This window comes from Myotis myotis, unplaced genomic scaffold, assembly GCF_014108235.1.
Source record: "Myotis myotis isolate mMyoMyo1 unplaced genomic scaffold, mMyoMyo1.p scaffold_m19_p_18, whole genome shotgun sequence".
NCBI lineage: Eukaryota > Metazoa > Chordata > Mammalia > Chiroptera > Vespertilionidae > Myotis > Myotis myotis.
In genome coordinates, this window is record NW_023416322.1 from 32,357,912 (window position 1) to 32,374,665 (window position 16,754).

Below are 16,754 nucleotides of genomic sequence, written 5' to 3' on the forward strand. Positions count from 1 at the left end.
ACTAGTCCTGGTCTTCACCACTCATCTCTCTCTCTCTTCCAAATTCATGGATTTAGGGCCAAGTTCTCAGGCATTTCAAAAATCAGCCATGATTCACTGGTTGGATTGAGATCTCAAGAGATCAATTAAGCCCCAACTTGTTTCAGACAAGAACTCCATGTGAGCAATCCAAGAGACATGGAGACTATGTTAGCTTTTCATGACTTTGAAGGAAAAATATTTAGTAAACTCGCAACCCATATTAATGAATTAAAACTCTCCCTAACTAGATGTTCTTCTTGAGGTCTCACCCAATTCTCCTATTCTTTTCCTCCATCATCCACAGGGTGATCCATCAAATATATGATTGAATGTACTGTACAGGTCCACTTCTCTTTCCCTTCTTCAAAATCAATCATTTTACCTCAGCATTTCATAAACCAAATCATTCAATATGTTAATTACTTTCTATGTTAACAGAAGTAATTTTAGACTTAATTTCATTGGATTGGATTTTTGCTACCCTGGCAGACTATATGCAATTCCACTCTCTCCAGAGATACAGTGGAGATGGATTCCAGACCCAACCATTACTGAGTTCTGATTTCCTGCCTCTAGTGACTCCTTCCTGCCTAGTGCTCTGCCACAGGCCATTGGCATATTCTCCATCCTTATTCCCTATACAGAGCATTATACAGTGCACTGTTAAAATGCTTCATCAAATGAGTTTAAAGAATAGTTCTGGAATTTTAGTGATACCCACAATTCCACATTTCAGAGTCATTCATTACCTGTATCTTTTATTGTCCACAGGCACAATGTCCATTGCTATGTAGTACTGCTGGTGTGGATCCAGACCAGTGATTTTCACTCTCATGGCAGGAAACATCCTCCTGTGAAGGGGAATAAAGTAGGAAGCTGAGCAATCAGAGGGGAAGAAGCAGCAGGAGTAAAAGGTAAGAGTCTCTTCTCATTAGGCACTTTAAGCACGCCAAAGTTCAGTGTCCTCTAATTCTCAAAATTAGCTTTTTTTTTTTCACTTTGGGAATTATCACTATAAAATATGCTGAGGACTTATATTGCTGAAATAGCACCTCTTCTTAACTTACATTGAACTATTTGATGATTCATATACACAAAAGGCACATACAATGCCCTGCTTTATCATTTTAATTAGATAGATGGATGATGTGTATGAATCCACACATACACATTTCTTATTAGACTATAACATTCTTGAATATACTTATACTCATATATTTACCATACTTGAATAATTTATAATCATCTTACTCTCCAAGTAGCTTATCACAGCTGTTAGTTGCTGATCATAAAATATTTCTGATTGGCTGAGTCTATTTGAAAGTGACCACTCTAAAAATAATGTCTTAAGGAAAAAAAGAAGGAAGGTGCTACCATTCCCAAACAAAGGGCCACCAAAGTGTTTTTTTAATGGGTAAAATGTAGAAAAATTTCTGCAAGTTCTCAGGCTGTCAACATGTGTGTCATGAGAAAGACCCTGTGGAATAGGGAGCAAATACCAAATGAATTCTAGTGGCCTCTGGGCAATACCTTGTTTCTACCACAATGGCTTGTTAAACTTGCCAAAGCAAGCGAGGTCAGGATATGGCACTTTACAACTACTCTCATAATTGAAGAGGGAGCAACCCAAAGAGGTATTGTGTTTCAAGGAGTCTAGAATAAAATTCACCATTCTTCTTTAACCATAAGAAAGAAGAAAAACATCAAGCTCTTTTTGTATGTCATTCATTTAGGAGCCAGACATAAAAAGTGCTCGGTTCAAAAATTTGGATTGCCTGAATGTTCTGTAGGGTACTTGTACACAAAATGCTACATTAAGTTTAACCATCTGGGGCCATTTAGTCGAGCTGGGCAGAGCACAGTGCTAATGAGGTCAAGGTCACAGGTTTGATCCACATACAGCCTAATTGGCTTTGCTTCATTTCACGGCCATAGACCATACTTTGGCCCCAGACAGCCATCTTGCAAATGTGCACTGGTTGTTTATATGAGGGGCTTTCTAGTCACACATTCCAACAAAAGCAACTCAAAAAGCAAACGTCCTCTGTATGAGATCAGTGACATCATAATCATATTTGGGGAAAGCATAAGAGAGACCATAGTCCTTACAACAGGGATGATGGCTAATTCTTAAGTATTTTCAAAGAATATATATATAACTGTTCCTTCTTTTCCACTTTATAATTTTTCAGAAGCTTCTATTAGTATATTTAGATTTTCTCCCTCTGCCCTCACAAGTTTAATTAGGAAACCCTATGTTTTAGTATTATAGTGCACTAAGGAAATTTGATGGTGGGCTACTCATAATGATTAAATCTAACATTTGTTAGGCACCTTGTTCCACACTAATTCCAAAAATTTGAGAACCTTGGTTATAGATTTAAATATAGATTAGTAATTCCCTTCTTAATACCAATGACTTAGAATTGTCCTGTATGTGTAAGTGGCTAGAAGGCATCTTGCCAGAGATAGAGAGGAAGTCCTCTTACTTGCAATCTGTGATAAGAAAATGTGGTTCCTTTCAACCACCTATAGAGATTTGTTAAATTGAAAAAGATTAATTTATTTTCTGGTGACTTTAAGAAAAGGGATTAGGTGTCTTTCAACTGATTAACTGTTTTGTCAGGAACATTTTATATGACCTAAAGTAGAAAAGCTACCTTTCTGGTTTGGCTCCGTGGATAGAGCATCTGCCTGCAGACTGAAGGGTCCTAGGTTCAATTCCAGTCAAGGGCACATGCCTGGGTTGCAGGTTTGATCCCCAGTAAGGGGCTTGCAGAAGGCAGCCAATCAATGATTCTCTCTTATCATTGATGTTTCTATCTCTCTCCCTGTCTGGAATATATATGTATATGTATATGTGTATGTGTATGTGTACGTGTATGTGTATGTGTATATACACACGTGTGTGTATATATTAGAATATAGATGTGTATATATGTATATGTATATATACACACATGTGTGTGTATATATAAGAATATATATGAATATATATATAAAATTAGAAAAGAAAAGCTACCTGTCTCTTCCCTGTATCCAAGTTCTAAAATGAATGAGCTGGGTGCCTTTGGATAAGTCCTTTAACCCCATCCCTTATAACACAAATGAAAGGAACTAGATCATCTCCGAAGTGCCCTCTACTTCAAATCTCTATGACTATATTTTAATTCTCTTCTTAAAATGTATCAAAAGTTGCTTTTTCTTTTTGTCACCATTTTATTACAGAATACCAAGTGAAGTCATAACACCCTAGAGAAAAAAATAATCTTTCAGATTTACAAAGTGAGATATGTTTGGTTTTATTTTTATGACTAAATTTAGGCCAATTCTTTTGTCTTCTAAAGCCATTAATCCCTACATGCACCTCTGTCCGTGGTGCTGATTACACAGATTATGTTGCTATATTCAAAGACTGAGAGCTTTGTAGACAACAGTGGTTCTAAATAACAGGATTATAGTTTGGTTGTGAGAAGTAGATGGTAACTAAGCCCTCCTGAGCAGGAAAAAGAAAAGAGAGTCACACATAACTAACATTAACTAAGAAAATGGAAATTGAAAAGGATACTACATAGGAAGTGAAAAGGAAGAAAACAACTGTGGGAATGGGGAGGGAGGAAACAAAGTTCACAGGAGAGAAAGCCTTCTTTGCAACACCTGAGGCAATGCAGTGCAGAAACAATTAATGTAATTTATAAATCTAAATAAAGGGGTACAACTAAAGAACAAACTGTATGTCTGTCCTGTGACTATCCGCATAGATTCAGGAATCAAAGTCAATCTGTGAAGGTAGAGATATGGAAAAGAAAACACTGCAGAAGAAATCACAAAAGGAGGTCACAGAAGAGTTGTCAGTGAGGTTCTCAGATGAACTGAATTCAGTGAAGTGCAGGAAACAATGGTATGATATTGAGAACAAAAATGACCAAAATACACAGACTCAATAGTAGAAGGTAAAAATCCAAGATAAAAACTGGAAAATCTTATAGACAAAAAAAGTAATTTTCCCTCGCTCTCCAATCAAGCCTCTTGCCCAAAACTAAGAAAAAGAATAAACACTTTTTCCTTGAATTGTTCTATTTCCTTCCACGACATAACATCTCAAAATGTAGAACTGAAACCCAAGCAACAAAAAGGAAATGGTATGGAAAGTAATTATCCTTCAAAGATGTGCCTCCTAAGAAGCATTTTAATAGTTTTATTCGCTGCTAAAACTTAGAGAAAGAAAACTTAGTTCTGGAAGAGAAAGAAAATGAACAATATTTCAGGTTCGTTTTAACCTCATGTTTTTGTGGTGTTTTATTATACTGGGAGGTTTCACTATATTCATTCAAGTGAACTGGACCCAATCAAAATATTATTTTACTTTAAATGTCCATGTTCATGTAGACAGCTTTTGATCAATGAGGTGGGTCTTTTTGGTCTCCATGATGTGAGACTGCATATGGAGTATATATGCATAGAATGGCTTGGAAAATATGAAAGCAGCATTGTTGTTTTTATTTCAGTGAACTGTCCCTATGTACTCAAGAAGTGTAGCCCCAATTTATCTTTATTTAAATCATTTCCATTTTGAACCCAAGGGGCAAGAACTGCAACCATTTCTTAACAGTGCAGAGTTATAAATAGTTGAGACCATAGTTTTAGAGCCAGACAGGGTTGTGTAGAATTCTGGAGCTGCCCATTATTGCCCATGTGGCTGTAGTCAAATTAATTTCTTTTGGCCTTCACACCCTCACCCATATTTGGAATTATCATATCTGACCTCATAGAATTCCTGTGGATTTTAAATAATGTAATATACATTGAGTGTCCAGCACAAATAGATAACTAACAAAACAGTGTCCTTCAAGAAAATTGAAAGATACCAATGAAGGAATAGCTTAGTGTATTTCAAGAGAAATTGTGTTTTAAAAACTTTTATTATCCTACATAAATATTTTCAAGAGTTTCCATCAGGTTGCATGAAAGTTTTGTAATACTTTCAATACATACAATGGATCAGTAGTTCAGAAGATAAGCCAAGCCCAATTCGTACCAGAACCAAAATTCTTACAAAAACCTCTGGCTGCTTTAAATGCCTTAGAAGATGCAAGCTTTTGCTTGGGGAGCAAACTTGTTCTGTTGAGAACGATGGATGGTGAAGAAACACTTGCTTTGGCAATCCGTTTGGCTGTTACATACCATGGATCTCCAATATTAACGGAAACACGTGTAGGCAGAAATGTTTGTGAGGATAGAGGTGATTTAGGTTTCAGTGGCCCTTGGAGAAAAATAGCAAAGTCACAGAAAACACAAGATCATTCCGTCAAGATGTCCAGATGCAAAAACATGAGTGCATGTGACTTTGGCTTCACCAGTGCTACCTACCACCAATAAGTGAAAGGAAGAAATAGAACAGCTCCTGCTTTGACCTCTGTTCTTTAAATGTGGCCATTCGAAGGAACGTGTTCTTACCTGCCCGCTTTGGTGATGATCATCTCAGTCCCAATGTCATGGAACCGCTTCCAGAGATCAGCGCACTGCAGCTCCACCTGGATCTCCTCCATGGAAGCCATGGCAGCAGGCACGGCGCCTGCAGCACCCGGGCCCAGGTCAGCGTGCGTGTCAAAGGAGCAGGAAGTCCGCTCAGCCAGCACCTCCGAGTCTGAACCCGTGCTCTGCTCAGAATCTGCAAAACACACCATCAAGCCTTGGGTGAGAAACTGCTGGACACCCCTCAACACCCCAACCCTGAAAGATGGAGGTGGGGAGAGCGGCAGAGTGGAGAGGGGGAGAGGTGAACAAAGGGAGACTTGAAGCTGGGAAGCTCCAGAGCACAGCACTCAGGGTATTTTATTATTTTTTTTATGGTTTGTTTTTGTGATTTATGACCTTCTTTCAGGTTTCATGTTTCCAACATGACATCTGGCATTTTAGTAAGTTTTAGCAACAGCTGAAGAAAATTGGTCCACAACAGGCAATATAAAGAATACTAATGTCACCATGTTGAAGGGCTTGAAGCCAAGCTGGGGCAACAAAGTACATAAAGACCACATTTTAATAATAGTAGTAATAACAACAACAACAACAGACCCTAGCTTCAAACCTAGATTGGACTCGTTCACTTCGGGCGGGAGGGGGAGGTTTCAATGCTAACAACAACGTGTTCTTGAATTCCATCCTACTTGGCATCACTGCTCATCAGTCAATTACTTTTAAACATAGCAATTTCTCCCCCCCCCATATATATCCTGGTCATCAAAAGTAATGAAACGTTCTTGGGGATCTTTAGAAGCACTTTGTCCCATATCCGAGTACATGGCCTTTTCTAAGAGTTCAATCAGGCCATTTTGGATGAGAAAGAAAAAAAAGAATCCGTTGTGAGGCAAGGATGTAAGCATATGGAAAAAGTTACCCAAGAAGGCGGCTGAAACAAAGGGAATAAATGAGCTCAGGAGACACCTTGATTGGTTTCTGAAGTATAGGCAGAGGAGAGGGGTGATCCAAACAGGAAGGTAGGATTGAGAGCAACCAAATAAAAAGCTGGCATGCTGGGCCAGATGGTCCTTTCCTTGTGTGTCTTCCGTACCCATGGGGGAGGAGGGGGCAGCAAGTAAACTGATGGAGAAGGCCAGTGTCAGATTTGCCAGAGTATTTTCTGTAATTTTTTAACTGTTTTACTTTCAGAGCCCCAGTGCCAAGAACTGTATCTCCTAAGAATTTCCAAGCTCAGATTAGCTAGGACAATTTTCTTAGGCTAAATGATACTTCAAGCCAAACCTAAGAAGCTGTTTCTCTAAGCCACCCATCTGATTGCTTCCCCTGGAAATAGGTACATACATAAAGGTTGGAAACAGCGGTGTGTTACCCTGGCACCTAACTTTGCAATGCTGTTAGAGGTTATGATCTTTTGGGCATCAGTCCTTGACACCAGCAGGGAGAGGGAAGGATGGCCCAGAATGCCAGGCCACCTTGCTGCCATGTTCACTTACCTATAGCAGGTTCTAGGCCTGGGAACAACCCTGCCCATGATGCCTTTAATTTCCATTTCTTGTAGCCCTGGTGTGTTCCTCTCACAAACCCAGGCAGCATTTCTGGCAGGAATATCCCACAGCTTTGCAAAGGCCACAGGGAACAAAGTGCCACCTCTCTGCATCCTCCCTGATTCCTCGCCCTTCACTGCTGAAGGCATCCGGGGGCTGCAGAACTCAACCAAGCTCCTAAATCACACAAAAGTCTCTGCCCATGATCTTTAGTGTATCTACAATCACTATTCCAGTCACCATCTTTACCAAAAAAAAAAAAAAAAAATTGTGACAGTTTTACATGGCTAAGCATATAATTTTATAGCCTGGACTTAACAGGAGCTACTAATTTTGGTTTCCTTCAAGCACAGAAAAGTGAAGTTACTTATCTAAGACGAGAACTGCTGTGGAGTGACAAATCTCTTTCCTAGCCCGGTCCTGTAAGCCTGTCAATATCAGAGCCCTTAAGTCATCACATACTCAGCCAAACAGTCATTCCAATCCTCTGAGACCTGGATTCCCAAATCCCATTTTGTTTCTGTGATTTGCCAAGAGTTCCTCACTTATCATGAACATTGTAAACTTTTCAAAAACTTCTCGGCGAGATTTAAAAAAAAAATAGTCTTGTCTTACCTTTGTTATGAAATCTCCTTGCCATAAGGGCTGCTGTAATTATGAAAAAGTTGGAAATAGACATCATAAGTAGGGCCCAGCAGAAATCTTAGACATATGATTTCTCTAATGTGTGTTTAGGAAAGGGGAGAGGAGGGAACGATTTCACTGCACTAAGTGCTAAATATTTAATGGTAGCCAAACTGTGGTTGGGATTGGAACAGGGACTATGGCTGGAGAGTTAGGAAATAAGAGTCTCTACTCTTAACTCACCGTGTCATCTGGAATAAAATGGGTACTCAAATGTAACATTAAATGGATGAGTGGATAACTTTGGACAAATTACTTAACCACAATGACTGATTTCCTCATCATGCCATTAGAAGGATTGAAGTGAAAACTTTTCTAATCTCTTCTACCTCTGATGACTTGAAGAATTAAGAATCTTCTCTAATGCAACTTTTAGAGGCAATCTCAGATAGAAGCATTAAATTTAAAACTGTTGGGGCCAGATAAGTTAAATGAGGAAAAGACTGGGGGCCCAAGTTTGCATCATCACAGGAGTTAAAGACTTGAATGGGTATTCTGTTTATAGTTTCAATCAAATCAATCAATAAGCACCTATGAGCACGTGGCCTTATATTAGGTACCATGTAGGTAATTTGAAACAGAATCCCAGACCTTGAGAAGTTTCCCAGTTAATGTTGATTAACTACGTGTTTATTGAGTGCTTACTATGTGCCCAGTACTGTGCTAGATCCTGGGAAATATCGAAGTACACAATGGGGCTCCTCTTAAAGGTACTTACAGTACAAGTGGGAACTGGGCACATCCACAAATAATTAGAGACAAAGACAAATGCTGTCACACAGTTTTCCACACCTTTATATACAGTCTTATATGTTATAGGAACCCAGAAAAGAGAGGGATCTGAGAACAGTCCTGGGGAACCCATGGTTACTGGAAAAGAAATGGGCAAGTCTATGGAGGCACAGGTCATATTTGCCCATGAAGAGGATTTCCGGAGACAGTCATTTGTTTCCCTGGAAATATTTGGTGCTCCTAGATTCTCAATCCCCCACAAAATAGAACCCAGTGACTGTTATATACAGAATACAGACACTGGCCCACACTTGCAATAACATGAAGGTACCATGTAATTTTCCATTCTCAATTGTTTCTTACATGTCATAATTTGGAAGTAAAATTAATGTCATATTATATATATACACTGGTATCCAAAAAAAATGTATACACACTTTAACAGCTGATAGCTCAATTTTGAAAATGAAATGTAGCTTAATAAACACTTCCTTTATAATTATTCAATGTGTGTGTATACATTTTTGGGACACTATATATATAAATTTCTAGTTAGGGCTACCTGCAATATAAGCTACCTATAATATCCTTAAAATAGTAATCTCAGAGTCAAGATCTACAGCTTAGGTAAAAATAAAGTTTACTTCTTTTTAAAATACATTTCTAAATCATAGTTATATAAAATAGACTAATCAGATCAATTATTTCAGCTATTAATCAGAATGTATACTTGAGTTACCTAAGTCATGAACATAAGAAATGCACAGCAGGTTATTTCAATCAAATAAGGCCTTCCATTCAGAAATATAATCAGTCCCTTGAAGATCAGAAAACACCTCTGTGTTTTCAAGTTCTTTTATTCTTGGCAATTTGTGACTTCCTGCCTTCAAAAAATAATCATTAGAAACTCATTTGAATGACTTGGAAAGACTTCTTGGCTATCAGATGTCTCCTGTGCATAGTACTTTAACAAGGGGAATTTCAGGAAATCAGGAGCATAAATGATAACATCGCACATAACTAAGGAAGTTAGAGGAGAAAACTTAGGGAACCTGCACTGAGCCAATTACAAGTCACTGAAGAACACTGTGTGACATAGGGTCAAATCAATATATCCCATCGAAAAAATCCTTAAAAAAGAAATTCTAACCATCAGTTCATAGTGTTACTCACTTTCTATCTCTACCTATCTTGTGTGGATAAAATGGATACTCAGTTCCCACAAAAAGTGGGGGTTAGCTTAGAGCAAGTTCAATTCTCAATTTATGCAAAACACTAGCATTTTTGAAATAATTTCTTAATTTATATGTTGTACATTATCTAATATGCCCTTCCATGTGATGAGGTAGCCATGACATATATTTTTATGTCCATTTTGTGAATGAGAAAATTGAGACTAAGAAAAACAGAAAATAATATGACCTAGAAGGTAGGTCCTTTCCTGAATGAATGATGTATGCTATGATAGCCTGGTGTCATTGTTGGAGATGAGTGATGGAAGACTGCTATAGTCAGATAAGAGAAGTAGATAAGAGCCCGGGCTGGTTTGGCTCAGTGGATAGAACATCGGCCTGGGGACTGAAGGGTCCCAGGTTCTATTCCGGTTGGGGACACAGGCCCGGGTTGTGGGCTTGATCCTCAGTAGGAGGCATGCAAGAGGCAGCCAATCAAGATTCTCTTTCATGACTGATGTTTCTATCTCTCCCTTCCCCTCTCTGAAATCAATAAAAATATATTTAGAAAAAAAAGAGATGTAGATAAGAGATGTGCATCTTACATTAGATGCACAGTGACACTTCCATAATACTGCACCTCAGCTATCATATTTTACCCCAAGGAAGAAAATAGTTTGAAACGAAGGAGAAAGAGCCCACCCATCTGATAATCAAACAATTGTGGTGTTTTTGTTTGGGGTGTTTTCCTGCCAATAACTGGGACACAACTATATTGAGTGGTAATTCCTATCTGATAATGGTAGGGCAACCATTCCTTGGTCTACTTCCTAAGCCCCAAAGTTTCTAAACCAACACTCACAGCCATCTCTAGGCTCCCCATTCACACCAGGGCAGACATCAGTAGCTTATAACCCAGGCAGTACTCTCTGTACCAGGCTCAAGTAAACTCCTATTTCCAGAGGACCTCTGCAGTGGAAATTGGTTCTGGGACGTCAGATTTTATTAGGGAGCTTAGAGAAATCTGGTGATGAAAGTTTTCATAGAGTAATTCTAAATATGGCAGAAGCAGAGCATTTGGCATTGACCTGAGTACGGACTGAGCCCAAATTTGATACCCAGTCCAGAGTTTCAAGCGAATGAACTATAACCCAGGTTGGATTAAAATAAAATTATGATGATAGCAAACACTCAAATGATCCCATTAGATGATTAGTAATGGAATGAAGTCTCTAAGCAATCCATGCCCTCCAAGTTCTATTTGGAAGAAAGGGGGAGGTAACCTGAAGCCTGCAATTTTCATGCCAATAAGCCAATTAAGGAGAGTAAGAGCACATATCTGTCCACCCGACAACCAGCACCTCTCTTGGTGGTACACAGAACCAGAGGTGAGGACCCAAAGTCATCCCTGAGATCTAAGCCTCTGCAAAGAGGCTTTGCAAAGAAGTGGCAGCAGTAATTTTTGTATCTATTTCTTGTTGATCAAAGGTCCAATGTCATCAAAGGTTCAGCCTTAAAGGGCTCCAGCATGCTTTGAAGGTGGAAGCAAAAAAGCAGGTTAGAAGTAGCAAGCACTACACTAGATAGTTATCCCTATCATCTCACACAATTTTTCACAGAAAACCCTAGAAAGTAGGCATCATTGCTGCTATGGAGACACTGAGACTTGACAAGATGAAGGGGCTTTTCTCACATTACATAACTGGGAGGAGTCAGAGTGGAACCTAAGTTAATCTGGTATTAGAGGTGATGCTCTGGCTACCAGACACTGTTGCCCATTTTCAGAACCAGGCCTGAAAAGCTGTGTGCTTCCCACTCTGATCTTGGCAATGCAGAACTCATGTTCAGCCTCAGTCAGAAGATAGCTCTATGGAAACTAAAACATTGTCAGTTCTTTAGGGAGAGGAGAATATTCAAACCAAGGTCATATGGGACTTTGTCTTTCTCAGTAGCATGGTAGTTACATTCATGAATCTTTTAGGTCTCATCTCAAACTTAACATTATTTAATAAGTAAGTACATTGGTAAAGGCCCTCTTTGTTGTATTTTATTTCCTGTCCCCAGTACCCTCTGGGTAAAACATCCAAATGTGACAGACCACTGAAGATCACAGTCAACGTCAAGTACTCTTTTGCTTTATCCTAGACCAGTGGTCGGCAAACTCATTAGTCAATAGAGCCAAATATCAACAGTACAACGATTGAAATTTCTTTTGAGAGCCAAATTTTTTAAACTTAAACTATATAGGTAGGTACATTGTTACTAACTTAATTAGGGTACTCCTAAGGCTTAGGAAGAGCCACACTCAAGGGGCCAAAGAGCTGCATGTGGCTCGCGAGCCGCAGTTTGCTGACCATGGTCCTAGACCATAGCAACATAACATTAGAAGGTACAAAATAACATTGGAAGATGTCTGGACTTGAAGAAATGAGTAATGACAGCATTGGAAGACATAAAAGGCAACTGAAATAGTTCTTGTGCAAAATTTGGCTTCTTTAGGCTTAACTCGGGTCAGAGTTTAGGACCCAAAGTTGTTGATTTTAAATGGATATGTATTCTTGAAGATAATTCATCTAATAATAATGTATCTGAAAGCACTTTATAAATAGCAATATATCAGATTAACATATAAGATTATATGCCAATAACCAAGTTAATCAGGAAGACCAAGAAAAAATAAGGACACCTACATGTACTGGATTTTCTAGAATGGTCCTAATTTCAAATATTTTATGCCATTCTCCCCATAAAATTAAAACTTTTTTTGTTGTTGTTAATCCTCACCCGAGGATATTTTTCCATTGATTTTTAGGGAGAGTGGAAGTGATAGGGAAAGACAGAGAGAAACATCAGTGTGAGAGAAACACATCGATTGGTTGCCTCCTGCACGAGCCCTGACCAGGGCCCGGGTTGGGGAGGAGCCTGCATCCATGATACATGCCCTTGACCAGAATTGAACCCAGGACCCTTTGGTCCACAGGCCAATGCTCTACCACTGAGCCAAATCAGCTAGATCTAAAATTCTTGAGACGAACTTTTGGTTCAGAAAATATCCCTGATGAAAGCACAAACAATGCATAAATGGAATAATCAACAATTGGTCTCAAGCCATATGGCAATATTCAATCTAAATATCTCTTGCATCAGAGGTCCTCCAAAAGTTGATTCTGATTAGGTGGTCTTCAAGATTTACCAGTCGATGTTAGGCCAGCAGCTGTCAACATAGGCCCTTCCTGAGGCTCTTGGCATTTTTTTTTCCTTGGAGAAATGACACATTCACTCATCCCCAAGCCAGCGCTTGTTTGCTCTTTGCAACCACAACTACTTGCAACCTCCCAACACCGCCACTGACAGACGTGTGCCACATTGGTTGGTCTTTAAATGTCCACGAAGTGAAAGGAAGCCTTCCCCCAAAGGCCCTAGAAGAACTTGCCTTATACCTTGTTAGGATATTCTCACTATGCACTGATAAATAAACGAGTTCATGCTAGTAATCTAAAAGGGAAGAACTAAGCCGCCAACTTCTAAGCAACAAGTGTAATTTAACGATGACTTCTGGAGGCAGTCCCCTTTGGAGGTGGCAATTACAAACATGTAAGTAGGACATTTGAGTACAGCCAGGAATATGCAATGCCTTTCAAATTATGCTTGGGAGACCACCAGCTACTCAAGGTTTAAAATCCACCCAACCTGACTGAACAAAAAAGAGAGAAAGAACTCATGGACACGGAAAACAGTGTGGTGAGTGCAGAGGGGAAAGTGAGAGATGGAAGAGGATAGATGGAGGATAAACGGTGAGGGGAAAGTAATAATAATAAAAAAATTAAATCCACCCACCTATCAAGCCAAACCTGGAGAAATCACTCAGGAGACAGGACAGGTCAATAAATAAGCTAATAAAGTTAAAATAGTCAAAATCCAGCATGGCACATAGCATATTGAGAACCGAGTTCTAAAGCTTACCTCTTCTTTTTTCAACTGTCTAATCTTGAACAAGTCACCTAACCTTTTTAAGCCTTAGTTTTATCATTTGTAAAATAAGGAAATTATTTTTTCCACTTTGTGAAATTTTTATGAATCGCTAACAAAGTGTGTCCATGTAAATATTTATCAATAATAAAAGGAATATATAAATGCTAATTTCCATGTATTATTATCTAAGAGTAGTATCAATCAAATGCTATGGGAAAAGCACCTCTTTGAGCCCAGAGGTCTTTTCTGGGCCTAATGAAGAGATGTTTGCAAGATGAAAAGGCAGAGCTGGCGAAAGGAGAAGGATCTTCAGGAAAAGGGAAATTTATGGCAAAGGCATGGCAGTAAAGTCTAGCAGATTAGAGAACAGCAAGTAATTCAGACACACCTGTGTTATTCCTCTCGTAGCCTCAGCACCTGTGACAAGGTCTGTTACCTATTATGCACTCAATAAAATGTTGTTTTAGTTGGATGGATGGATGGATGGATGGATGGATGGATGGATGGATGGATGAATGAATTGCTGTATATGTAACCAAGTAAGAGAAGAGGTGTGTCCAGAGAAGGGCTGGGAGGAAGGGTAAGCTGAGCCAGACGTACAACCTGGAATGCTAGTCTTCTGATCTTCTTTAGGAGACCAGTATATCCCTAATAACAAGGTGTCTTCATTGATTGCCATGTTCCCAGTGGAATCTCAGAAATGTCATCTCCACACACAATCTGAACTATTGGAAACTAGGTTTTCCTTCCACAACTATGAGTTGTGTTAAAACTTTCAGGGGCATCAAATGAGTTTAGTGGCATCAAATCTTTCAGGGGCATCAAATGAGTTCAATGAATTCAGTCACTTCTATGAGTAGGAGTCAAGGTCAGTCATCTAGAAAATTCTCAGATAGTAACTCAGATAGGTGCCTGTGGTCCTGAGGATAAAATGGGGGCAGGAACAAGCTCTTTCCCCAAGTGCTGGAGCTAGAGAAGCTGTTGGGCGTGGCAGGAAGGACAGTGGAGATGTCCTTCCCTTTGAGAACAGAATGGCTCTTGCACAGACAGCTGCTGCACCCTCTATACCCTTGGTGTTCCTACTGCCTGCAGTGAAGTGGGATTTCCAGAGAAGCCACCAGGAAGGGGAAAGAGCACGGTCCTCTAGAATCACACATACCCATCCATGACCTTGGGCAAGCAATTTAACCTATCTGAGCCAATCTCCTCATCAAAACAGTAGAAATGCTGATGGCTCACACATAGAAGTATTTTAAATGTTAGTTCCTTCCATCATTTGGCAAAGGAGGTGACCACAAGGGTTAGATCTTTCCTGGTCATTTCTCTGACCATATATGAGAGGGAAAAAGGAGGTTTGTGTTCTTTCAAGCAGAGAAAAGCAAATCCTAATAAAGAAAAATTTTAATGTAGAACAGGAAGCGATCAGTCGCTTGGTGAAGGAAAGATTCCAGGGCCCCAAGCAAAAACTATCAAAATTCAATGGTGCTAGAAAGAGAAATTTCAGAAAGGCAGGAGGTAAAGCAAAGAAACAGCAAACATGCAGCTGAGAGAGCCTGTTTCTGTGTGGGTCTACTTCAGTGGGTCTGCTTCTCCTGGCCCAAGTTGACAGCCACACTATTTGAGAAGGAAAGTGACTAGAATCTGAAAGAAGCGAGAACAGGGTAGTCCGTTGAAAAGTTATATATGTTGGATCTTCAGTAAGGAAATGGGGCTTTGAACAGAGAAGCAGAGAGATCAACCTTAGCAGAAGCAGCAGCCCTAGACTCCATGAGAGGTGGGAATACAGAAAGACAGCTGGGAGACTCCAGGGTCCCCTGACTCCATATTGGCAACCTTGTCAACAGCATTCACCCTGTGGCTCGGGAGGAGAAAAGTACACAGTAAGGAGGCAGAAAAGGCCTAGTGCCTAAGGGGGTCTCCAAAGTAATGAGGGTGAGGCTGACCGAGACCTGGGCATTATAACCCTATTTGACAAGTGAGTTCATTGAGACTTAGCCAAGGTAACAAGCATGCCCAGCAACACCCACCCAGAAGCATCAGAGAGAAGAAAAGAACCATGGTCTTATTCTAAGGCTTGAACTCACCACCCCACACTACCTTCAGTAACCCTAAAATCAAATGCTTTGACAACAGAAAGGGATCCACTTTGGGGGCACGGGGAGAGCATTGAGAATGAAACAAATACCCTGGATTGATTGTATTCGTAGCAATGTCTTTATATTTACATCTCACCAACCCATTTGGGACGCCTACAAAACTTAGAATCCCACCCTCATATCCCATGTCATAGACTCTCTTCCCACCCCCCACCCCCCTCCAGCAAAAGCCTATCTTTCGAGTCTCTCCTGTCTCCTTCTTTCCTCTAAAGCCCTTCCCAGGAGAGAATGAGTTGTTAAAGGAAGCTAACCCCAGGGTAGATTTTTGGTGATGGCCAAAAAGAGGAGGGTTGAGTGAGGTGAGGAAGTGCCTAACCCTGTCTTCTGTGTACTAAAGACTGATTTGGGAATCCCAAAGTCAACATACTATTCCTACCTCCATTCCTGACTCCTTGAGTCATCTTGATCAGCTCACTTCATTCCACTCATTCCTCATCCACCGCCTTGGCCATACAAAGCACGCCTCTCTTTCTTCCCAGGCCTACCTACCTTGAAGGGTCAGAATGACCATGGAAGAGACAGTGTCCTCCAAGTGTGCCAGCAATTCAGAAACTGACCACTTCTAAAATAGCTGAAGCGTGGCTGGGTGTCCATGGCCTTCGGAAGGAGCAGTGGTGTTGCCGAAGCAGCAGGATCTCCTTGCCAAAGCGGCTCCTGCCTGCCTCCCCATAAGCCTCTGCACTGCCTGTCCCTGTCCCTGTCCCAGCCCAGGAAGACTTCAAGCCCAGGGGCTGTGGCATTTAAGTGCTGTCAGAGTTCCCACTCCGGCCCCTGTAGTGGTGCCAGTTCAGCATCTGTCATGATGACCCAGCCTGAACTGTATTTAGAAACTTCGGACATGGCACCATGTCCCAGCCCATCTCAGAGTGACAGGAGATTTCCTGAGCACCTGGGCTTGTGATTCAAATGCTCCTCTTCCCCTCCCAGGGAATGGGGGTCACAGTGACTTTCCTAATGGTCTGTTTTCTTCTCGGGAAGGTACCTATCTGTTG

The 16,754-nt window shown here is 40.3% G+C and overlaps 1 protein-coding gene across 8 annotated transcripts in view; it reads right to left on the reverse strand.

Annotated features, from left to right (window-relative positions):
- The window catches only part of TBX15 (T-box transcription factor 15), a 96,957-nt gene that overhangs the window by 41,573 nt on the left and 38,630 nt on the right, over positions 1-16,754 (reverse strand). For 5 of the 8 annotated variants that reach the window (XM_036343271.1, XM_036343272.1, XM_036343264.1 and 2 more), the window contains 2 exons: positions 5,479-5,692; positions 771-872 (listed from right to left, as the gene is read on the reverse strand). In XM_036343271.1, coding sequence (XP_036199164.1) covers positions 771-872; positions 5,479-5,692 — 316 coding nt within the window. Of the gene's footprint in view, positions 1-770; positions 873-5,478; positions 5,693-6,995; positions 7,272-16,138; positions 16,487-16,754 lie in introns of those variants that run through there. The other 3 variants (XM_036343270.1, XM_036343269.1, XM_036343267.1) reach the window with 3 other exon arrangements.